Consider the following 26340-nt stretch of genomic DNA (forward strand, 5'->3'; position numbering starts at 1 on the left):
AACTGTCTTGACATAACAGAATACATAATGAGAACAAATGACTCATGTAAAATGACAGATCCATAAGTCTAATAGGCAAATCGTCAAAGCCACACAATGAAGAAAAAATGTTTTCATTGTGTTCTAATGCTCATTTTAAGGATTATGCCATTTTTGAAATCACACCCATAGCGTCATCTGTGTACATTACACGGGACCAAATGCAGCAAAGATAAAAAGACAGAACTGTGACATCTACTGGCTGATGCCAACTTGCACAAAAGCACAAGCTCATTATTTATTTTTTATATTTTAAATTTAATTAATAAAAACAATCCAATGAGTTCTGCATGATATATTCAGATAATTTTGCATTTCTGAATTGTTTGCCGAATCGCATAAATAATAAATATAGAATAAATAGAATAAATAAATCTAGAAAGAATGTAAGAAAAAAAATTAAAATTTGAGATAAGGAAAACCTAAATCATGTTAGTACAGGCTCTCTAGCTCTGCCCTTACTAATCCTCAAGCTTGGCAGGCTCTGTAGGTGCAGCGTAACTTACCTGTGAGGGCAAAAGTAGACAAAGAGTCTACACTCCCTATCGCTTTTGTGTTTTAAAATCCTATTTCTTGTTGTTGTTTATGCAAAATACCATGTAATGTAATTACAGTGCACAGAGCAGAGGCTGGATTATTATCCATTTACATGTAACACAGTATTTTTGCTGTTCAATTCATTACATATACATCATACAACACAGCAATATAATGTAATTTCATTTATTATTAGTTTTGAATTTTCTAATTGAAATAAATTAAAGATCTACTTGCTGTGGGCTACAGCAATAAATTAAGTATCTTAGAAAATTCTTGAAGCACACATGCAGCATGTCATTAAATAATAATCAGATGCATCAATCCTAATGCATTTCTAAAGTTATATTCCCTTTTGTTGCTCAGGGCACTATTTCATATTTTATGTTCATTATGCTGACCAGCCTATGCAGATTAATATCAGACATACATGAAAGATCAAGTAGCCTCACCTGTCTCAGAGTTCATCTGGAACCTTCCGTCCTCATTGCCAGAGATGATCGAGTATCGGACAGGCTCGGTGCCAGTGCCATCTCTTGTTTGGGCAGAAACACTAATTACCTCTGTCCCCACAGGCAAGGATTCTGGGATTTCGGCCATGTACTCAGGACTCTGGAACACAGGCTGGTAGTCATTCAGATCGACTACATGCACAGTGATGTTGGCTAAGGAGAAGAGGTGATTAGGAAGACCCCGGTCCGTGGCTTTGACTCTCAGATGAAAGGTGGATTGAGCCTCATCAGCCAGAGAGTGCTCCAGGCGCAAAATACCCGAAATCTCATCCAGAGAGAAGAAACCGCTGTCTGCTCCTTGTAGGGAGTACCTTACCTCTGAGTTTATACCTGGTAAAGTGAGAGACACCTTAGATAAAGGACACAAGTTTCTTCTCCTGTTCTATTTCCTGTTCTATCTATCTAATAGAAATAGAAAATACAATTCAATCAGTGTGTCAATCAGTGCATCCGGAATTTGGGTTTCAATCTGTGAACATGTTAATAATCTAAACTTGTTTCATTATATTTAAAACAAAACAAAACAAAAGTGTTACAATTGTTTTTTATGCGTATAAGGTCAGGTAGCTCAAAACAAATAAGAGCCCAGGGCAAAGAACTACAGTAGATCCTGTATCGTATGCATGTTCCCACACACCAGAAGGTGTGTCCTGACACTCCCTTAGTGTTTCTCTGTCCAACTCTGAATCCCAGATCAAACACAGCACACCTTCACTTTGCTTCATTCTGCTCTGTCAAAGATCCATCAAATAAAAGCGTTCAGCAAACTCTAACTTTATAATTTTGGTAGTGGAATGAAAGACAATTTTGATGTCTCATGAGAGAACTAGTTACATTGTGCTTTACAGACATTTTTCATGTACAGTAGTTGTGTGTATACCTGTGTCTGGGTCTTTGGCATAGATGACTGTAATAGGTGTTCTAACAGTGGTGTTGTCAAACACCATTATCTCATAGTGGTCACTGGAGAACCGTGGTGGATTGTCATTTACATCCTGAACCTTAAGTATAATGTCTCCTTGGCACGAACGCCCTCCTCCGTCAGTTGCCTTGACGACTAGGTTATACTCTGTTTCCTTCTCACGGTCCAAGACAGCAAGGGTAAACAGCTCACCTGTTTATGACAAAGACATAATTGTGTCATGGCATACGTGGTAACAAAGAATGAAAACACCTTAAAGGATTTTTTCTGAAACACATACACTTACATTTACATCGTTCGGCATATGCCTTTATCCAGAGCAACTTACATTTATCTTATTTATACAACCAAGAATCTGAGGGGTGAAGGCCTTGCTCAGGGGCCCAGCAGCAGCAGTTTTGTTTCCTTGGGATTCAAGCTTACAACCTTCTAATTAGCAGTCATCGTCACCCCATACACATAAATGAATACCTCTAAATAAGTATTTTAGGTTATTTTGGAAGCCTATATTGCTATATCTTAATTCAATGAAAAGTCCTTCATGCCCAGGATGAACTTTAACATAATTCCAAACCATTTAGATTTGATCTTGCAAACCTGCTATGCCATTCCACAGTGATAATGGGCTTATCCAGGAAGCCCTGAAACCGGTCAGGTCAGATGAAAAAACCTATACAATAACTGATGAAAAGGCTATGTTTTTAAAGGCGAAGGTCAATTTACACTTCCCAGCCTTTTATCTAGTGCACACAACTAAACCAGACAATATATAATAATGATTTTTACCACTTTTGGGGTGAAGATGAAACTTGTCTGCATTTGGACCATGAAGAGTAAAAGAAACTTCTCCATTTGTGCCAATGTCTGGGTCAGAGGCAGAGATCTTCAGGATGAAGTGTTCTGATGGGGAATTCTCCATTACTGCTTCAGTGTAAAGCAACTAGAATAATCACCAAGAGGATATGTTACATTAAATTGCTTATATTATATTCAGTATATAACAGCGCACACACATTTCAATTTCACTTTTAAACATTTCAGTTAAATAATTTTAAAAAATGATTAGGTTAAACAGAGTCATTTTTGGTACTTTTAGAATAATAAAGCATGACTTACTTGTTCACACAATGGACTGTTGTCATTGCTGTCAAGAACATGAACTTCTACTGTGGCAGCACTTTGAAACTTTCCATCTGTGGCTATTAGTTTTAGGGTGTGTTTGTCTTTCATTTCCCTATCCAGTGACCCTTTTGAAACAAGTCTGCACTCTTCTCCAATAACAGTTATTGAGAACTGTCCCAGTGAGTCTCCATCTTTAAAGAATTTAAAGGTAAAGATTTAGAATACAAAAATATTTGACTGAATAATTGAGCGGTTTCACAAAGCAACCATTTATTAAGAACTTGTTACACCTTCATATTCATGCAAATATCCAATCTGTCAATCATAGGGAAGGAAAACAATGCATAAAATCACATAGATAGAGGTCAAGAGCTTCACTTTGGGAAACAAATTTATCTCAGCGACTTTGACCATGCCTCGGGGTGGTTTGAATATTTTAGAACCTTGTTTCCTTGATTTTACATATAGAAAAAATACACAGAATGCTAAAACAATCCAGTGGTTCTGTGGGCCTTATTAATGAAGTCAGAGGAGAATGGCCAGACTGATTCATTCATTCATTCATCTTCTACCGCTTATCCGGACGACCTCGGGTCACGGGGAGCCTGTGCCTATCTCAGGCGTCATTGGGCATCAAGGCAGGATACACCCTGGACGGAGTGCCAACCCATCGCAGGGCACACACACTCTCTCATTCACTCACGCAATCACACACTACAGACAATTTTCCAGAGATGCCAATCAACCTACCATGCATGTCTTTGGACCGGGGGAGGAAACCGGAGTACCCGGAGGAAACCCCCGAGGCACGGGGAGAACATGCAAACTCCACACACACAAGGTGGAGGCGGGAATCGAACCCCGACCCTGGAGGTGTGAGGCGAACGTGCTAACCACTAAGCCACTGTGCCCCCCTCCAGACTGATTCAAACTAGACAATATTTTTCTAATCTTCACCTGTCCAGTTTAAGTAAGCCTGTTCCAAATCTACTCTCGGATTACTTTTCTTGCCTGCCAGGAGAGGATCCTGATTTGGCCTTCTGCTTTTGTAACCCATCTGCTTCAGCGTTTGTCATTTTGTGCATTCTAAAATGCTATTCTGCTTACCATGGATGTAAAGAAGTCATTATTTGAGTTACTATAGCTTTTCTGTCTGCTCAATGTAAGTCTGTTAAACCATTTTCATCTGAACTCTGTCATAAACAAAGCATTTACTATACTCCTAGAGATCTGCCATTTCTGAAGTACTCAAACCATCACATCCATATGCCATATATGGATACGTCATTTATTATACATTCTGAAGTTTGTTGTAAAGATTGTGCTACTGTCTGGTGATTGACTGGTGATTGTTTGAATGAGCTAGTGTAACATACACATTATTTTGTTGATTGCTAGACCATGATAGTACTCACCTGTTATATAGCATATGACTTGTCTGTTGTCAGGTGACACATCATTATCTGTAGTTGTCAGAGTGACTATCAGCTCCCCAGGCCTGCTGTTCTCAATGATGGATCCGAGATAGACTTCCTCTGTGAACTGAGGAGGATTATCATTTTCATCAGTGATAGTCACTTCCACAAGAGCTGATGAAGAAAACCTGATACTGCTTCCATGATCAGTAGCTACTACATAGAACCTATATATTTGTTTGGATTCACAGTCTGCCTCCTTCATGGTGGTTATCCAGCCAGTTTGTGAGTCAATGCTGAAAATATCACTGATATCATCCATGTCTGGCTCCAGAGTATATGTCACGTCTCCGTTAGCATCTTTATCTGGATCATTAGCTGTCACTTGGATTACTGTGGTGGCAGCAGGCAAATTTTCAGCGAGTACAGCTTTGTACAGGTCAGCATCAAAGTTAGGTTGGTTGTCATTTACATCCTGAACCTGGATGTTAACAGACACTAGCGAAGCTACACCTGTGCCATTGTGACTACCTTGAGCAATAACATCAATCTGATACCACTTGGTCTTCTCATAATCAATATTCTTCTGCACCACAAGGGTACCACTGTCTTCATCAAGAGCAAACACTTGGTCTCTGTTGCTTTCCACAGTGTTGCCATCTACTAAGCTATAGATGAGAGGTGTTTCAGCATCAGCCTTGACAGTACCTATCTCATAGCCAATAGGGAAATCCTCAGACACTGAGAATGTGTATAGTGGCTCTGTAAATCTTGGTAGAGGCACCTCTGGAGGGATTACTTTAACCTGGACTGGCACGGAGGAGTTGTAAAATGGAATCCCTCCATCTCGAGCCTTGACTTTGAAATTAAAGATCTTGTTTTCCATGCCAACCAGGCTCTCCTTGACACTGACCACACCAGTGAAGGGATTAATCTCGATCACATCCTCTGTAACCTCCTCAGCTTCATCCACTGTGTAAGTGACATCTGCATTCTTGCCTTCATCAGCATCATAAGCCATTATTTGAATAACGGGAGAACCTTTATTTATTGTGGACTTAATAGATACCTGGTACTGAGAGGCTTTAAACTGAGGCACATTGTCATTCTCATCAGTGAGAATGATCTTCACTGTGCAAAATCCTACTCTTCCCCCACCATCCTTAGCCATGACCTTGATTGCAATCACCCTTTGTTTGGGATTCTCTCTGTCCAATGGCTGAGAGGTCACAATTTGCCCTTCAGCATCAATATTGAATTTTTCATCTGCTAGCTTGTTGATAATGGTGTAATCTACGCTGCCATAAGGACCATCGTCAGGATCAATTGCAGCCAGGCGAATGACACGTGTTCCTGCCTCTGCATTCTCAGCCAGTTCGGCTTCATATAAATCATGGCTGAAGTATGGACTATGCCTGTTGCTGCCAGTCATGTCAATGTTTACAGGAGCAGTGGTTTGGAAAACACCATCCGAAACAGCAACGGTAAGATTGTAAAAAGGATGCAAATTTCTCTTGCAAACATTGGAAAAGGAGATCAGACCTGACGATTCATTCATAGCAAAGTACCTTCCTTCATTACCTGAGAGGATTTTGTACTGGAGATTGTCCTTGATGTCAGGATCTGAGGCCTGGACTTTGATCACAACATGTCCACAGGTGGCCATTTCATCCAACGAGGCTCGATATTGAGGCTCGCTGAAGTTTGGAGGGTTGTCATTGACATCTATAACATTCACAATAATTTGAGCTTCACTGCTGAGAGGTGGTGTACCATTGTCTGTGACTATGATTTTAAAATGGAATTCTTGTGTGGTCTCATAATCCAAGACCTCTGACGTTAGCAAAAGGCCAGTTTGTGGATCAATCCTGAAAATTTCTGTTTCATTTTTTCCTGTGTCAACGATTTCATAGGTTAAATCTTTGTTTCTTCCTGAGTCTCTGTCAAAAGCCGAGACCTGTATTACAGATGAGCCGACTGGAAGACCTTCTAACAAATCTACTTTGTAGGTAAGCTTCTCAAAAACAGGAGCATTGTCATTGATGTCCTCGACGTCTATCTGTACTTTGGACTCACTAAACGAGCCAGTTACAGAATCTGTGGCCCGAACAGTCAACAGGTAATTTGTCTGAGACTCATAGTCTAAAAAGTCAATGACACTTACCATGCCAGTTTTAAAGTCAATGTGAAAATACTGTGTGGCATTTTCTTCTTCCTCAAGGTTGTAGATAAGGCGATAGCCCTCTGGGTTTTTTGCTTGCACATGCAGGATGTTTGTAAATGGAGGAATGTTTTCAGGCAGTCGCAAAGGGTAAAATAGACTTTGAAAAATTGGATGGGAACGGTTTTGCACTTGAACATATAACTCCGCTACTGTTGACAGACTAGGATCTCCTTCATCTGAAGCTCTTACAGTAAGCACATACTTGTTCAAAGTCTCATAGTCTAGAGGTCGTTGTAGAGACAAATCTCCAAGATAAGGATCAATCCTGAAGAGATTGAAGTGCTCCTCTAGTGTAAATATAATAGATGCATTTTCGCCAGTGTCTTTATCAGTTGCTAGCACTTGGAAGAGAACATCTCCAGGTTCTGTCTCATCAGATATCATAAGAGTATAGGGAAGGTTTGATATGATGGGTGCATTGTCATTGATATCATCTACGTAGATTTTGACATAAGTGAGATCTATACGTTGTGGAATTCTCATGTCACGAACCTCCACAGTCACATTGTACTCATCCTGTTCCTCCCGGTCAAAGGCAACACCTGTCGTTTGCAGCACACCTGAAGACTGCACTATTGAAAACTTATCAGTTGGGTTCAGAACTGAGTAGATCAATGGTTCATTGAGGTAGCTGCCCATGGCTCTGAGTACAGTTAAAGTTTTTATAGATGTAGTGTTTTCAAGTACATTGCCTACATGGATCCTGTCCTCAAACTTTAAACTAGTCCTTATCTTTTGACTGATGCTGACATTTACTAACGTGGTGTCTTTGTATACACCATCTGAAGCTATAACCTTGAGCTCATAATACGACTGAAAATCGGATACATTACTCATTGTGATTTCTCCAGTTGATTCGTGTATTTTAAATGTATCATTGTGATTACTAATACTGTACAAAACCACAGAATCTGCATCATGGGCCATTACTTGGATGACTTTCATGTCTTTAAAAACAGGGAGCATGATGGAAGCGGTATAGACAGGTAGTGTGAATTTAGGAGGACAGTCATTAAAGTCCAGGACACGAATGATGACTTTGCATGGTTTGAAAGCATTTAAAGAGGGCTCTCCTGAGTCCCGAACCTGAACCGTGAAGCTAAATTCAGGTGTAGTCTCAAAGTCAAGTGCGGATATCAGAGAGATTGTGCCCATGCTTGGATCTATTTTAAATATTTTGTTTGCCTCAGGCTCTTGGATGTGAAAGATCAGCAGTGCATTAGAGTCCTTGTCAGCATCTGAGGCTTTGATGACCAGTGGGGTGTTGTTCTCTCCCATTACCATGCTGTTTATATGAGCAGACTCAATGATCTGCCCATAGTAACTGTCCTGAAGAAAAACAGGGGCATTGTCATTTTCATCTATGATGTACACATAAACAACTGCATCTGATGAGATTCCTGCTGTATTTGTGGCTCTAATTTGGAGTCTGTAAGAGGTGCGCTCTTCAAAATTGAGGGATTTTTGGACAGATAACAGTCCAGAATTTAAATTGATGTGGAAAGTTCCATTAGGGTCACCATCTTTGATCATATAGTTCACAGCAGAAGGACAGCTAGCTGAAACAGACATCACTGGAAAACCCAAACTACTAGTTTCACTTATTTCAGTAAAGTACTCATCCTTGGTAAACGTGGGTGCTGTGTGCTCAGACAGCCTGATATGGATGTTGACAGGGCAGAGGTCACTGCGCTGGGGAAAGCCCTGGTCAGTGGCTTTCACCACAAGCTGGTATTGTTCTTGGGAGAGCCTGTTTAATGACTTAGCCACACGTATGCTTCCAGTCTCCTGGTCGATGTTGAAAGCTCCTTCTGCATTCCCTCCTGAAAAATAGAATTTCTTTTTATACACTGTTACTAGGTTTATATGAAAATTCCAGTATGCCTCTGCATGATGCGTATGTTTTAATACCAAGGTCATATTTCTCTAGTAATCTGAGTTCAGTTGCTGAGGTATCAAGGATCTTCTCTGTTCAGACTCCTAGATTGTTGTACAAACTTTCCTTAGATGTCCAAACAGTCACTGGCTGTATTCAAATGACAACCTGACACTTCACAAAGGGCTTAAATTAGATTTAGTTGTTCTACCCATCCTTTTTAGGTACCACTTATCCTACACAAGGAGTCTGGAGTCTAACCAAGGGAACTTTGGGCACCAGAAGTTTACACCTGAAGCTCGTAAACAGTGTGCTTTTATTTATTTGTTTGTTGGGTTTTTTTTTGCATACCAACCACACAGCATTTCCAGATTAATAGAACTCTTACTCTATGACATAGTGAACTAATTTGAGGATGTATTTATTGACAGATACTTCAAAGCACTTCTGTAAGTCATTCTAGATTCTGCCAAACAGCATATATTTAAATAAATATAGCTTAAATTTGTTTTTAATAATGATTTTAGTTTTCTATTAGTACTTAAGCATTTATTTTATATGATGTGTATCTATGATGATACATTAGAACATTCACTATAGCAGACAATCCTCATATTTTACTTGCTAGCATTTAAGGCACAATAATTATAGATATGGATTGATTTCCTATAGCTGTTTACAGCCATAATATAGACCAGAGACATAAAACTGTAGCTCTTATATTCTTACCTGAGTGAATAGAGTAGACAATCTCAGCATTACTGCCTTTGTCTTTATCCAAAGCTTTAACTCGTAGCACCTCTGTCCCAGTTGGAGCCAAGTTACTGATGATTCCCTCATAAGGAGTGCTCATGAATGTGGGTGTGTAGTCATTACAGTCTTCCACATGCACTACCGCTTTCACAAAGTTCCTCTTCACAGGGATCTCTTGATCTCGAACCTTAAAAAAAGCATAGATCTTTTTATTTGTCTTAGAGTTTTGATGTAAGTCTTGAAAGTCTTGTCACCCAGGGTCGCTGCTGTATTTAAAGGTTATTTGTATTCGCTAATTTAATTGTAATTACCATTTTATGGCTTAAATATTCATACTACTGTGTTTTCTAATTCTTCCTATTTGTTCAGAAATGTTCTAATTAAATCCATAGAAATATCTGAGAAAACATTTTTCTCAATCTTTGTTTGACATATTTACCCTCACTTTTTTTTAAAAATAAAACCATCTGCATTTATGTGAGCAATTCTGTACCTGAATAGCAAGGCATCTGTGAGAGCTGCAGATATATCCATATGAATAGCAGATCAGCCCAATTTCATTTACCAGTTATGTGTCAATTACATATGGGCATGTGTAAAATCTGAGGAGATGATCAAGCACAGCAGGCAGAGACAAGACTCTGAATTGTGTGTAGACTCCAAATCATTAGAGAAATAATCCCTTATAAATAGCTATGACAATCCAAGATGTTTTTAACTGTCATTTCTGTACTGGTTATAGTTTAAACCTGTTTTATGTGCATCCACCACACACAAACTACATTCCCTGTGCATGTGCCTGGGCCCAGACCCAACATTTGTCACTGCCATAATTCCTACATTTTAATTGCTCAACTATCATCTAATATAACTTGAACAAATCTGCTCTGTAAGCTTAGTTTTAACATGTTAGGAGATAAAAATTATTTTACCATCACAAGAAGACTGTGTGTGGTGATGGCCTCATAGTCAAGCTCCTTGGTTAAGACAAGAACTCCACTCTTTGGATCCAGCTGGAAATGTTTAAGGCTGTCTGGATTAAGACTACTATGGATCGAATAAATGATCCTGCTGTTGATGTCTGAATCCTGGGCACTGATCTGCAGTATCTCCTTCCATGGAGTCGTGTCCTCTGGAACGCTCACCTCATACATACTTTTCAGGAACATGGGTCGATGCTCGTTCATGTCAAGCACTCGGATGAATGCCTGTGTTTGTTAAGATGGTAAAAATGCAATGATGGTTAGTTTGTTCAAATAGTTTCTAACAAATCCCATATATGTGAAATATATTTCAAAATAATTGATTTATTTAGTAGTATAAAAAATCTAAAACCATTCTTTTTGTAAAATTGACCTCTCTTTTGGAGGTTTGTAAGCACATTAACTAGCTGGTCCATGTCTGTTTTTTTTTCACAGTTTTTTCTGCGAAGTGAAATTTCTTCACTGTTCCTATGTTTCTGACAGATAAAAACTTTGCCAGAGGCAAAAAAAAATACTCTCTGTTTTGTGAGAGTGATAGTTATAGTGAGTTTAATGTTTTCACACATGATCTTACCTGAGTTGTTATGGTCTGAAAGCCATCCGTAACACTGACAGTAAGGTTATAATTCGACATTTTGCCAGCATCCAATTGTCTAGCTATCACAATACTTCCAGTGTTTTTATCGATGTAAAAGTCCTGATCTTCATCGCCACCTAAGAGATGATATCAGAATTGTGTTAACACCAGACCCATCAAAGACGTCACAGAGCATATGAAGAGTATTTGTCATTGTTTCTCATCATACTTTATGGATGACTGAAGTGTAAAAAATATTATGACAATGAGGCATGGGATGGTTTCCAGTCTTAATTGAGTTAAATAAAAGTAGAGTGACAGGTGGATTCTTTGTCCACAGTCCACACTATTGATGTTTAATTGACATCCACTCTAGTGTAGTAGACCTCAGCATTAACCATTATCATTTCCGTCATCTAAATTATGACCAAAAGATGTCATATACTATGCTCTCCATGACGTTCAAAGTGTGCAAGAAAAATATTTGATTCTGAAAAAATATTTGGCATGAAAATTCTCAGACCAGCCCTTTTAATCAGTGGGGGTTAAACTCATGCCTGCTTTGGCAGATGGTGTTTATTAAGGAATCCACCTTATGAAGGAACAGTGGTGTTATTTTAGTAAGGCTAAAGCTTCTGGATGGGTCTTTAATTTATCCCACATTATTCATTCATTCTAAATTGATTTCTGTAGAGTGAAAAAAAAGAACTCCCTTTTAGCAATTCTGTGACTGTGACAAATTGTGGTTAATGCTGAGCTGACTTATATCACTGGTGGCTTTTAGGGCATTTCCAAGGAAGGTATGTGTTTTGAAATGGACAATGTTTTTTAATCAATAAATAAGTATTCGCAGTATCAAAGTATTTCAGTAGCACAGTGAAGGCACACACTTTATAGAAAATAGAGTAGAGCACTAGCAGATTTCTGTTTTGGAAAATATATGACTTGGTTACATAATTTCTTATAAGATCATTTTATATAGATTTAAAAGTGACTGAGCTTAATGCATTTGGCTTCAGCATATTTCACTGAGTAACCTTTGATAACATACTTTGTTTGCTATATATTCACAGCATGACCTCAGTGTTAAATGTACATATATTGATTTACTCCAGCTTTTCACTTTTCTTTTCTTCTGTAGTGGATGTATTATTGTGTTTTTTATCTAGTAGTTTCTTTTATCACAGAAACATTACACATAAGGATAAGCATTGTTTCCAGCAGTTCCTTCTCTTGCTGCTGACTATTTTCCTGACTCTCATCTCTATCTGAAGAGTTGCAGGTGGTTGGAAGCTGATCATAAGCTGATCACTGGCATTTGGATGGCTCTGGTCACCCTGCTGTCCGGAGACTGGGGACTTTGGCCTGGCTTCTAAGAAAATATGTCATGGTTCAGCTCTGCTCCTGGTTTGGTACCTACAGCTAAGCACTCAAAAGCACATGGCCAGTAACCCTTTGCATTCTATATATGATGCGCTTAGCACAAATATCACAAGTGTTTAGGGTAAGGGCACTAAGAGCAATAATAGCATAATGTGAATTTGTTAGGAGCCTTTAACATTTGCTTAGCTAATATTTACATTACATAATAGAAAACTAGAAATCGGCATCTATGATCTTATTCGCACAGCAATTCCTGATTATCACTTTGATGACCAAATAATCACAATTCATAAAGCTGTTTCATAATTTACTATTAACCACAATATAATGTTAACTGATAAGTATGTACACACACACAACAACCACAACCACACTGAATTCATTTATATATATAGTAAAAAGGGTGATGACTGAAATATCTATTATTTAATTCTGATGTAAATATACAGCTGCTTACTGGACCTGAGGAGCAATGGTAGAAATGTACCCTGGATGTGACAGCAGTCCATCACAGGCAACCATGCACACACATTGTCACACTGCAGGGGGATTTAGTACAGCCAATTCACTTACTGGCATGTTTTTGTGAGGTAGGGGAAACTAGAGAACTCACACAGGCATGAGGAGAACATATTTCAATCCCCGAAATGTGTGCAATACTTTTTCACTGATATAAATTATGTTATAAATATGTGATTTTTCACTGATTAGCATTGTCAGTGTAGTGCAAACACCACAAAAGTCCCCATATAGATTATTATAATCCTTATCAAACATTATGCTTTTCTTATAAAGGAACAATAGGCTTCTACAACAATGACATTTGTTTTAGCTTTTCCAGATCTGGCAGCTGTCACAGACACAGGATTATGTTGACACAAACAGTGGACTGTGTTCTCGCCAGGCTGCCGTGTTTGTGGTTACTGAGGCATGTTGGAATAGGAAGACAGGATGATACCAGTGTACTTACCTACAATGTCGAACAAGAGGAGGCTCTGTGTGATCTCGGTGCTAATGATTCCCACCATATGAGTGACAGGATCTGACTCCATGACAGCAAAGGTGAAGTGGGCCTCGTCAAAAGCTAGAGACTCAGAACTGGGTTCTGGTTGCGGCAGCCATTCAACATGTAGACGTGCTTTTGAACTTTTTGCAGGACTGCCATGATCTGTTGCTTTTATCTGAGACACAAGAGACATAAAAACAGGGCAAGTTAGAGTCCCCTATTTAAAAAATAATTGTTAAATGTATAAAACACATTGTGAGTTTCCAATAATATAAAGTCTTAACAATATTATTATTTGTCATTTTGTACCGTTAGGATGCTGTAGTTGCCTCGTGCAAACACCCCCCTGACAGTCACCACCCCTGTGCTGGGGTGGATTTCATATCGATCCTCCACGCTATCCTCCAGACTGTAAGTGATCTGGCTGTTTGGTCCATCATCTTTATCACGTGCAATCATTCTGTAGACTTCCTGGGATAATACCTTGTCCTTCCATTCAGGCAGTTGGACCTGAGAAAGCTTGTGACTGAATTGAGGGGTGTTGTCATTTTCGTCTATCACCTGAATGACCACTGTAGCTGTTGAGCGCAGTGGAGGATCTCCATTATCTGATGCAATCACCTACACAAACAGAGATAACACCGGTGATTATAATCAAGGCTATGCATAACATGTAGATGATATTTTTATACTTAGGACCATTAGCTTCCATGGTCATTCTTGGTATATTAAGGTACAGTTTAAGTCCAAACAACTTCTTTCAAACTTCTTCTGCTCAGAGCACAGTGAGAGTTGTATCAGAGTTGTGTTAAGCATAAGATAAAAACATTTGCAGCTCAAGAACTCTGAATACCAAATTTAATGGTTAGTAAAATAGTCTACATATCATGAGTACATTATGATTTCATGAGCTCAGTTTACTTGGTTACGTTTGTGGCTAAAGCTAATTAACAGTGTATGCACTAAATATCTAGTATAAAAAAAAATAAAGAAATCATATTTCAAATGGATACCAGATTTGCAACAATAATGTGTTTATTACAACTATGATTACAGCCAGCAATAGATAGCCAACTTTTCTAGACTCTTGCATACTATACTTCATATTTATGGTCAAGACATAAAGTTTCCATTTCCAAATAAGGCCATAATCAGTAAAAGTATATGTTAAGCTATAAAACAAGAATAACAAGAGAAATTTACATTTACATTTACAGCATTTGGCAGGCGCCCTTATCAAGAGTAAGGTACAAAAGTGCTTTTAAGTTGTTTATTAATATACACGTCAAACAAACTGGGGAGAAAGCTCTACTTCAAGTATTTCATGAAGAAGTAGGTCTTCAACCGTTGTTTGATCAGAAACGATCAGAAATGATCAGACGTTTCCCAATAAGCGACAACTAAATAACAAAGATAGAAAGAACAAGCAGGGAAGATCACCTCAATAATGTGCTCTGCTCTTTGTTCACGATCCAGGGCTGAGACAGTGCTGATCACACCTAAGCAAACACAGGAAGAGGAAAAGAGCAGACAAGCTAATCAATGATATGGCACTCAGTTGGAAGGCACACCTGTTTGCAGTCCTCAGAATGAGGGTTTCACTCTCACTACCTACAGATTTGCTTTCAGTGTTTATCTTGCTCTGCTGTCCAAAGTTATTGCAGTTGCCAATGGAAAACCCAGGTCTTTCCATTAACAATAAAGAAACTTATTATTAATAGGGAGTCACATCAAAAAGCAGAGGTGTCCCAACAAGTACCACGGGCTGAACCGGCATGTTTTTTCAAGTAAGAAATATGCTATAAGGACACAGATACGGTAGTGCTGGAACTCTTTGGCAAAAGAAAAGTAAATGCACAGTCAAAAGTATTTTATCCAGCATTGCTATATGTAATTATCTTTGTAGTCAGGGTGTGATTTGTACAAGACAGAGGAGCAGTTACCAGCAGGGTGCTTCTGCCTTTACAGCACTCTAAACAAACCCTGCTGGGCTTTAACAGTACACTGTATTTAGGCAGATGTCAGTTTGGCATGGCTTTAGAATTACTATACACCTGTAAAATCACTTCAACTTCATTGTTTGCAGAATTTGGGAAATGAATCTAAAATATACAGGACTGCAAGCAAAGTTGTTGCTTAAATACAAAATCAGCCAGTTCAACCAACCATTTTCACTAGTATATGAGTCAGATTGAGTCAGTTGTGAGATGAGGCTCTAATCTCAATATACTCCAGATTTGTTTGTCTTTAGCAATTCCACTTATTACGCTTATCCGAAATGAGAAGATTTTGCTACACTAAGCCTTTAAGTCAGTTAGCTTCGTCACGCTGGTCTCTGTGGATATGAGTCATCTAGGCCCTGTTCTAGCATGGAGCTACTGGCATTGCCAACATCATTTGCCTGAAAAAAAGATCTGAATAAGATACAAGTTAAAAGTCATATTATTTAGTGCCAATTTGGCTTCAGACATCATATCTTTACATACAGACAGTTAACTTTTTTTATCCTTTGGTCTTTTGTACAGTGTCTACAGTTTTTTGTTTGACTTTTCCTTTAATCATTTAAACTTCATAACTTGGCAATGATTGTACAGACTGCTATACAATGCTTCAAAGTACAGTGATGAGGATTACTCTAAAATGATCAGCCCCAGAAAAAACAAAGCAAAAAAAGGATTTGGAGCCTTCCACCATGTGCAACAGACATTTGTTCGTTGAATTCACATTACAGGTTTCTCGTGAGGTGTGCGTGGTCTTGTTTAGCCCGGGGTGGAGCTTATGAAGCAACAAAGAAATGAGAAGCTGTGAACGGACATGTACAAGCTTGTTATGTTGGTTAATGTTCTTCTAATTTTCTAGACACACTTCAAAGGCTCTGACTGAGACCTGTTGTAATATTGCAATCATAGACCAGAGATAAAGTGTTTTAGAAACTTTTTTCCTGCTCCAGGGACTTGCATTACGGTTTCTATAGAATAATAGCATTTTGCACACTGTAATTTTTTTTAGAAGTCTACAGTATGTACTTCTTTCGGTACACCTTGGTTACACCTTGTCTGTGTCTAAACTTGTTGGAATGATTAAATGCTGCAGGTTATTTTTCGACTCTAATCGTTTGTAGTAGATCTGATAAAATACATTGTCTCAAAACAGACAACTTCTGCACGACTCATCACTGCAATTAAGTAGCTCATAGTGGTTAGCACGTTCGCCTCACACCTCCAGGGTCGGGGTTCGATTCCCACCTCCACCTTGTGTGTGTGGAGTTTGCATGTTCTCCCCGTGCCTCGGGGGTTTCCTCCGGGTACTCCGGTTTCCTCCCCCGGTCCAAAGACATGCATGGTAGGTTGATTGGCATCTCTGGAAAATTGTCCCTAGTGTGTGATTGCGTGAGTGAATGTGTGTGTGCCCTGCGATGGGTTGGCACTCCGTCCAGGGTGTATCCTGCCTTGATGCCCGATGACGCCTGAGATAGGCACAGGCTCCCCGTGACCCGAGGTAGTTCGGATAAGCGGTAGAAGATGAATGAATGAGTAAAAACTTTTAAGTTATATAATACCTGTCTTTGGACTGATGTCAAAATACGTTCTCTGAGAATCCGGGATTTGGAATGTTATCTTCCCCTCAGATGACTTGTCCACATCTGTGGCGGCAACTTTCAACACAAATTGGTCTCTAGGCAAGTTTTCTTTGATTGAAGCGAAGTAGATAGGTTGGGACAGCTCAGGAGAATTGTCATTGATATCCAAAACTTCAATATAGACTTCTGTCCAGGCCAGTTGGGGAATAGTGCCTAGATCAGTGGCATATACCGTCAACCAGTAGTGTGTTACAGCCTCCCTGTCCACTGGGTCTGCCAGCTGAATGACTCCTGCAACAGAGAATCGTACAGTTTCCAATTACTGAGGTGTATTATAAATAATAATATACAAACACATTCTCTGTCACTACTCTATGATCATCACAGTCAAACATGATATTTCGCCTGAGGTTTTATACCACTTTAAATTCTTTTGAATTTAACACAATGAAAACAATAAACACAGATATGGGTAAGCTAGGAGATTTATATAATATTTAACAGTATTGTAAAAGGAGTGTCCAGAGACAACACTTCAAAGTTTTCAAACACGGGAAAGTCTTCAGGACAGACAACTTGTCATTTTGTAATTTCTCAGTAACACAATACAGTATTCCATAACAAAAATGTAATTAAGCGTAGTTAAAATATATGATGTGTTAAACATTTTAATCATTGGTAAATTGCTGTGATATAAAAACAATCAGATAGAGATATAAGATGAATACAGTGAATATATTAGATTGAGTGGAATAAATTATTATGAATGTGACATGAATGTAGTAATCAACAATGTGTACCTGTTTCTTCGTCAATGATAAAGACACCAAGTCCTGTCCCATCATGAATGTGATATCTAACGACACCATCTTTGCCCAGATCTTTATCCACTGCCGTCACAGTCAGGACTGACGTGCCTATTTTGGCATCTTCCACAACTGAAGCATTGTGCACAAATGAGCTGAAAACTGGTGCATTCAGATTTTCATTGACATCCAGCACTTCAACTTCTATAAAACATGAGGATGACAAGGACCTGGGTTTTCCATGGTCCACAGCACGAACTGTTAGATTATATAACTGTTTTCTCTCAAAGTCCAGTTCCTTCTCAAGAGTCAGTAATCCTGTGGCTGTGTCCAAGAAAAATGTGCCTCGTTCACTGTTCTTTAGATTATAGCTTACAGTGCCTCCACTGCCCAAATCTAAGTCATAGCTTTCAACCCATAACAGGACTGTGCCTTGAGGGGCATCTTCAGGAACTTTAATCCTGTAGACCTTAGGTGTAAACACAGGAGGATTATCATTGATATCTTCAAGGACAACCACTAAATCTGCTGTTGAGATAAGCTGAGGGTCCTCTTTCGCTTCATCCCTGGCTTCAATCTTTAAGTCATATCTGGGGAAGGTCTCTCTGTCCAAAATGCCTTTCACACTCACCTCCCCAGAGATTTCATTAACTTTGAACAAGTTAGTAAATGTTAACAAGGAATATTTGATCACTCCATTGTCATCTAGGTCATAATCCACTGCATGCACTTTAAAGATACTTTTGTCAATCTCTGTGTTTTCAGGGATATTCAGAACATATCTTGGTTGAGAAAATAAAGGTGGATTGTCATTTGCATCTAGGACATTTACAGCAAGCAATTTCCAGGCAGATATTTGTGGAGTACCTAAGTCATACACAGTTATGTTCAGAATATAGAATTGTTTAGTTTCTCTGTCTAATGGACAGATCAGTTTTAGTTCTCCTGTGTTCATGTCAATTGTGAAACATCCGTCTTCATTACCACTTGAAATTGCATAGACAAGCCAGCCATTAAATCCACTGTCATTATCAGTGGCCTTAAAGTGTAATATGGACACATTGAGAGCAAAATCTTCCCTGACATCAATGGAGCTTGGCATGGTAAGAGCAAACTTTGGAGAGTGATGATTGATTATATGGACATCAGAGAAGGTTTCTTCCTCTTGGGCAGAGAGGACAGGCTTGATGGATTCAATCAGCTTCTCAGTCAGCTGCCGGGACACTCCAGTTTCCTGACAGTGGCTTATAACTTCCTTTCCTTTGTCTGTTATATCTACAGTAACGGTAGTGGACTCTGTGCTATACTTTCCATCAGTTGCTGTTATTTGTAGGTTAAATGAAGCGTGTTTTCTTGCTAGAATTTCATTGGGAATAGGTTGAGCTAGACTGATGCTGCCAGTAACAGCGTTAATTGTAAATAATTTATCCTCATTTCCTGACTGGATTCTGTAATGTATTTGCTCTAGCTCATCATAATCAACAGCAAAAATATCAACAATGCTGTTTCCAACTTTTAAATCTCGTGGTATGGAGACGTTGCACGCCACCTTTTCAAAAAGTGGAATGTTGTCATTCATGTTAATCATAGTTATAGTCACAGCACACTCATTTACACGATTAAAGGGACTTCCACTGTCAGAAGCCCAGATCCTGAGATGGTACCACCTTTTCATTAGCTCATAGTCAAGCTCTTCAGAGGTAGAAATGACTCCTGTTAATGGATCTATGACAAAAGGTAGTGGAGCTGTGTTTGCAATTGCATAGTTGACAAAACCATTGTTGTCCCTGTCCACATCGATAGCGGTGATGGTTAAGACGCTAGTTCCTATCGGAACATTTTCTTGCACAGTGGCCTGGTATGAGGGTGAGGTAAATGACGGAGCGTTGTCATTCTCATCAGTTACGTCGACTATAACATGAGCTTCAGTTTCACCAGGAATGACTGTGACATCAAACTCATAATGAGATTTCTTTTCGAAGTCAAAATGCTCAGTCGTGACAATAATGCCAGTTTTGGGATTCATTTTGAATTTGTGGCTATCCTGGTTATTTTTTATGTGGTATGTGATATTTGCTAATTGTGGCAGGACAGATACTTTAAGTACATGGGTTTTTGGTGGGGAAAATTCACTAAGGCTTACTTGATATATCCTCTGCTGGATGTTCGGTGAGGTGAATTGGGGGGACGGAATATAAATTTCCTTAATCGGTGTTAGCAAAGGGGGATTACTTCTGTCTTTCACCTGAAGGGAAACATTTAATCCATGTGTGTTTTCTGCCCAGTTAATCCGTTTTATTGAGACCAATTGAAAGCCATTACCGTGGAAGGCAGGTGGAATAATCTCAAAATCCTTCTCTGTATCTCCTGCAACTATGCTCAAAGAGACAGCCCGTGCTTTCACATGAGGCTCTAGCTTGATGTTCACGCTTATTCTTTCAGCATCCATTTGAGGAGCCTCTGAAGTCATAGGTGAAATAAGAGTAAAATTGTCTGTGGTCTTTTCAACATTTACGACCACCGTTGCCACATTTCCAAACTTCTGGACACCAGAGATTTTCTTCGTCCTGTCCTCAGCCAGAATTGTGAGATCATATCTGTTGCTCAGACTGGCATTAAGCATTTTAACAAGTATGACAGTGCCCGTGAAAGGATCCACAGCAAATGGATGTGATCTAGTAGTGAAGGAGTAATAAAATTCACCATTGCTACCAGTGTCAGCATCTGTTGCAGTTACTCTCACCACGGTCGATTTTACAGCAGTGTCCTCTCTAATGACCACGTTGTAAGAAGCAGGGTAGAACAGGGGTTTAAGGTCATTTCTATCAAGGACCTGGATCAGTACTTTTGTTCTGGTCTGATACTCATAGGAGTTCTCATTAGCTTCAACAGTCAGCGTGTAGGCATCTCGTACTTCTCGGTTGAGCAGTACAGGAGAGACAGAGCTGCCACTGCCGGTTGCGATCCTCAGAAAGCTGAAATCCCCTACGGTTAACTCCTCTGCCTTGAAAAGGCCATCATCATCACCAGCGACAATTTTGTACTTGATGTTCCATAAAGGATCAGAAACTACAATGCCCATTCGTATGGGACTCTCCACATAGGTCCGGGGGGCAGAGTTCTCATTAATGGTGGCATTATATAAGTGATGGGTGAACCTCAGAGGGGAGCCGTCTTTTCCAAGGCTCCCCTGACATCTGGATATGTGCAGTAGGACTGCTAGAAGGCTGAGCAGTTTAGACCTCTCTTTCAAGGCCATTCTCAGTGGCTCCTCATGGACCTTCAGACCTGAAAATACAAGAAAAATAAGTTTGTGTGTGCTATGTTTGTGAGAATTTCACTATGGTCAGGATCACAAATGCACATACACATACACACACACACACAAACACACACACACACACACACCAAGTGAAAGCCCACAGGCAGGTATTCGCACTCCTGTTCTAACATGCCTAGACAAAAGCAACATTTTATTGTGCGAGCTTATGAAGAACCATGTGTTCAACAGGTCTGTTCTCTTTGACTCCAATCATTTCACCATCTTCTAAAAAAATTATATAGACATTTTATTTCCTGTAGTCCCCCACCAAAAAAAGGTAAATATAATAAATACCCTTTCCTCTGTTATCTTTTTATCTCTCTTTTGTTTTCTGTTTGTGAAGTATATTTTTGATAACACTTGAGCGTTTGCTTGTTACTTTTGGCTGTGTAGTTGAAATATAAACTGTGGGCTGTATATGCAAAACTGTGCACCTCTCCAGGGCAATTTCGGGTTATAAAAGTGGCAGAGCGAGTGATTAAGCAATTGCACATATCTGTTTGTAACAGGATGTGTCTTGTGTCCTTACTCCTAGTCATAGTCTACAGTATCAGCTACCTGTAGCCACATGCTCAGACCAGCTTTTAACCCCATAGCTAAAGTTTGAAGGCATGCAGGCAGATATGAATAAAAATGGTGGTTCTGCTCCTACATATTGGTATTATATTAACTATTTGTATGTGAGAAGCTGATCTGTATTACCATTCTTATACTACACATCTACATAGTTCATCATGACTTTTAAATAGAGTAGGTCATAGCAAGGACTAATCTATTAACTTTAAAATAATTGTTTCTATGCTTACTCTGTATCCTCTTATGATATAGCTTGTGTATATAAAATATGTTCATATTATTCACTAAGAACGTTTTTTAAATAACAGGTTTTTTTTCATATATACTGTATAGAAAAAAACAATAGTAAATTACGATATTTGTTACTAGCACTATCACTAGTATCTAACAAATTCTGTTATAATACTTACAATTTGAGTGCTTTAGCATGATTTTTGATATATTAATACATATATATGCAGAACCTCCTGAAAAGTAAAGATGTAAAGCAAAAATGATATTCAGTAGTAGCACTAGAAGTATCTATCAAAATAATCTAAGACGTTAGTTTCAAATCAAACCCATTAGGGTTTGTCATTTTCATTTTCATAGAAAAAAGAATTCAGGATCTTTTATATTAAATATTATAACTAATTATTATAATAAATATTATCAGTTTTATTGGCTATATCATGCTAATACTTCGGAAGCAACAGGAGGCCATGTGCTTAAACCAGAGACCTACTAATATATATATATATATATATATATATATATATACATATATATATATATATATATATATATATATATATATGTATATATATATATATATATATATATATATATATATATATATATATATATATATACGTATATATATATATATATATATCAGATATTATAACTAGATTAAGCTTTTACATAACAAAATGAATGTAAAGCAATTTCATTAGCAACTTCATTCTGTTGCACTTAAAGCACCTAACAGAGCCTTATTTGCCTCTTTAACCAGTACCGTAATGACCAGTATGACCAAGAACAGACCACAAAAATGACACTTAGGACAAACCATTTGACAGATTCTTTTTTGTTTTGATTTGTTTTGTTTTATTTTGACCTAAAAAAAAGTGAGCAAATGATTTTATTAACCAAATACACCATCATATCATCTTTAGTTTTTAGTACAAAAGGACAAACCTTATTACGTTTTTGTTCAAATATATTTGGATTTTGTTTACTTTCTTATGAATGAGATGTTAAGAAATCATCCAAAGAATAACTTCATCCCTACTTTAGCCATAACCACTGAATTACATACAACTCAGGATGTGCAAATTGTTCTACATTTATAAGTGTTTTCTGTGAGGCCTATTTTAAATGAAATAAACCATGTGTCTGGATTGAAAGTGAGACAAGTGAGACATTTAAATCATTTGCAAAGCTGCTATCTGAACTGTGCATCTCAGGTCAGCTCAAACCTGCATATAGACTTGCATATAGACTTCTTACTTGCAGTGATAACGCAATCACTAACAGGGTAAATTCTTTTAAACCAAACTAAACACGTTTTGCATATTTTATGTAAATAAGAGACATTTATTGCAAGAATGATAACTATGCAAGTTTGCATAACGGTTACATATAATTTGTATTTTCTACTTTCAGATTTCTACAGCATCTAAACTTCTTAAGTCTATGAAGTCACACACTTATGAATTGCTTACTGAATTTCTCTTCACAAAACAGTAGAACAGTAGACCTGAACTTAATTGTCGAGAGGAATAGTCACAATATCAGTTATATTCGAGTCGATATAAAGTCTGAAAGCCACATCCACACCTACTGTGATAGTTGACATACCCGAGGTCCTGAGTGAAAACTCTTCATGGAACCTTTGCCGGAACTCCCTACAGCTTGGCTAATTTCAGATTCCAGTGTGGCGTTACAAGTTGTAATCTTTTGTCCATAACATAGTTTAAAATAATGTGGAAAAAATCCCAACAAATCCAACAGTTGGGCTCCTTGCACCGGCTGATCTGTTTTTACACAAATGAAAAGTGGTATAGAGTGCCGTGCTTGTGAGACACCTTCTTCCCTCAGGACGTTCATCCCTCCCCAATCTGTCCCTCCCTCAACCCCACACCCTCCTCCACTCTCCAACACCCAAGCAGACACCCAGGCACATGTCTGTCTCTCCCACTCTTTCTTTCTATCTCTCTGTGCCTTCCTGCATTTGGGCTTTGGGCTATGGGTGGATGAAACCTTTTTCAGAACAGTACCATGCTGGTAGTAAGGATTAAATTCATGGTCTGCTTTTTTATTACTTTAAGGCAAACCTTAACAGCGTTCACTCCTTGCTCTTCAAGATTACAATCAGACAGCTTAAGTTTCTTTAAAGGCAATAGACTGCTTTGTGAGATCCAGTAATAGCTTTCAGGACTGCCAATGAATAGTTAAAATTTTCAATGGATGTGATTTTTTTGTTTCATTAACATCTTTTCAGAATTAGTCTATATGTGTAACAATACTTAATAAAAATAAAACTGTCCCGAATGCTACTGGAGCATGAGTTTTTATTGGGTCCTTTGCTAGTATTTACACCTAAAGCTAAATATCTTCATTTTATTGTTATGTAAACAAAGCCTACTACTCCTGGTTAGGTTACTTGCCTAAGTGAGGTAAGGTGTGTGAGGCAGGCTCTAGTCAGTTAACTAAAACCTTCAGGTTTATCAAACCACAAGAAAGGCATGCTGATAGGATCTGTTTTACTTTTATCAGCTTCATCCCTGGCCGTTTTAATCTGGAAAGTCAAGTTAACCCCAGAGCTTTGCTGGGTGGTCTCAGTTTTTATCCCCACATATCAATTCAAGTTGAGATTATATTGTCACAGACCAGGAATTATGCCAAAACCTGTAGGAAGGTCACCAAATATGAATGCATTATTTGAAATAACAGATAATGTGTTATACACAAAAATGAATGGCAGATGCACTTACATACTATTTGTTTTTCTTTTTTCCAAATGGTTACAGGGCTTTAGGTTGAGAGTAGAGGTGTGCACCAGGACTATGATTCCCCCCTCGACAGAACAATTTATGTAAACAAGAGGTTTTTACTATCACGCTTGGAGTGAGATTTGGAGATTGAGGCATAGACAAAGACCACATTCATTATCATGCACTCATTCATCCTTAGTAACTGCTTGGTCAGTGATGGCTGATTTTTTGTTTAGATTTAGAGAAATAGAACTAACTATGTTCATAAAAATTTCACAGGCCAGTGAGAACAAAAATAATATGTGCATGGGCAGAGTTTAAAGAACAGAATTATTATATACCTATTTGGTTGAGTTACAGCTACACCACGGTGCTAGCATTTCTTCCTCTGTTTTTTCTTTAATTAAAAAAATTATAATGAAATAATAATGAAAATAAAATTAAATCTGTATACAGATTCAGCCATAGATATTTGTAGCACAAAACAGATTCTGATAGAGAAACCACGTCACTGCATTACTCCCCTATATTGGAGCGAAGTGGAAAGGGATGAGCACATGGACCCAGCAAGCAAGCACGCATGGCCCACAAATAAGACTCAACAGAAGGTGGGCAGCGGGCCACTGGCAGCAGGTGGACCTAGCAAAAGTGCACGTTGAAGACAGAGTGAAAAATGTGCATCCCTTAGGGCATGATAGGACAATTTAGAGAGAAAGGAACTTTCATGTCAGTTTATGCAATGCCTTTAAATGAAGAAAATATTTGGAGTGGATCAGAGCTTGTTTTCATTGCAGCATTTGAATTACACACCAATACAACAGTATCCTCCCTTGTGCTCTGCTGCATTTCAGTGATTTAAATCACAAAAAGCATTAGCTTGCTTGTTTTAAACCTCAGATGCTGATTAATGGATGAGCCATGAATCACAAAATCCTATTATTTACACAAGCAGTCATTTTAATACACCTTATAACTGAGAGGCTTATTGTTTGTTAAAAGAAGTCATTCTCTGGATTTAAAAAAAGAGTTTGAATGTTTGAATGATTCTCATTCTCATTCTCTGTTAGATGTCCTGACATGTCTTCCTACAAATAATACCCTTTCCTTTCAATGATCTATGTCTGGCTTTAGATTTGTCACATCAATAGATTAATACTATTCATTTATCATCAGTTGAAAACAATACTGTATTTGTTCTTCTTGTTTATGAAGTATCGTCTCCTAGATTATCATGATTAATCAACATGTGAAACATGTCGCAGTGGCATAAAAAATAAGTACATAATTTGCAGTGAAGAACATTTTTTCCAGTACCAGTTTATTTGTTAATCACAACTTGACATTATATATTTAAACTCAAAGCTCATTTTTTAAATGTGTAGAATATTCTTCTGGCTATTCACTGACATCATAGAGCTTTTTATAGCTAACATTATAACTTTTTACTCAAAAAGCACATTTAAATTAACATTATTTATTATCCTTATTGTTTAAGTTACTAAAGTTTGGATTAAACCCATTCAATTCAAGTAACCAGTCAAATCAGACCTAATAAATGAATGAATGCAGTAATAAACATAATAGCTTTTAATATAACGGGTTGCAATTTCCAATACTGCAATAAAAGAAAAACCTCTCAGACCCCCGACTATGTTTCATTAGAAACACTGCATAAGAAGAACAAGGTATATAAACACAATGATTAAAAGTTCAGTTCGATGCATAGTAC

The 26340-nt window shown here is 38.2% G+C and overlaps 1 protein-coding gene across 2 annotated transcripts in view; it reads right to left on the bottom strand.

The window, feature by feature from the left end:
• fat2 (FAT atypical cadherin 2) overlaps positions 1 to 23857 on the bottom strand; it is a 37179-nt gene extending 13322 nt beyond the window's left edge. Inside the window, exons 1-14 of one of the 2 annotated variants that reach the window (XM_060884764.1) lie at positions 23476 to 23857; positions 17730 to 21023; positions 16909 to 17220; positions 14790 to 14848; positions 13659 to 13970; positions 13314 to 13524; positions 10958 to 11097; positions 10333 to 10608; positions 9377 to 9587; positions 4548 to 8594; positions 3127 to 3323; positions 2797 to 2950; positions 1969 to 2202; positions 1029 to 1418 (exon numbers count right to left, since the gene is read on the bottom strand). In XM_060884764.1, coding sequence (XP_060740747.1) covers positions 1029 to 1418; positions 1969 to 2202; positions 2797 to 2950; positions 3127 to 3323; positions 4548 to 8594; positions 9377 to 9587; positions 10333 to 10608; positions 10958 to 11097; positions 13314 to 13524; positions 13659 to 13970; positions 14790 to 14848; positions 16909 to 17220; positions 17730 to 20994 — 9808 coding nt within the window. In that variant the 5' untranslated portion in view covers positions 20995 to 21023; positions 23476 to 23857. Of the gene's footprint in view, positions 1 to 1028; positions 1419 to 1968; positions 2203 to 2796; positions 2951 to 3126; positions 3324 to 4547; positions 8595 to 9376; positions 9588 to 10332; positions 10609 to 10957; positions 11098 to 13313; positions 13525 to 13658; positions 13971 to 14789; positions 14849 to 16908; positions 17221 to 17729; positions 21024 to 23458 lie in introns of both variants that reach the window. The other variant, XM_060884765.1, reaches the window with a different exon arrangement.
• Positions 23858 to 26340: the final 2483 nt, after the last annotated feature.

Source organism: Tachysurus vachellii, chromosome 13, assembly GCF_030014155.1.
Source record: "Tachysurus vachellii isolate PV-2020 chromosome 13, HZAU_Pvac_v1, whole genome shotgun sequence".
Classification (NCBI taxonomy): domain Eukaryota; kingdom Metazoa; phylum Chordata; class Actinopteri; order Siluriformes; family Bagridae; genus Tachysurus; species Tachysurus vachellii.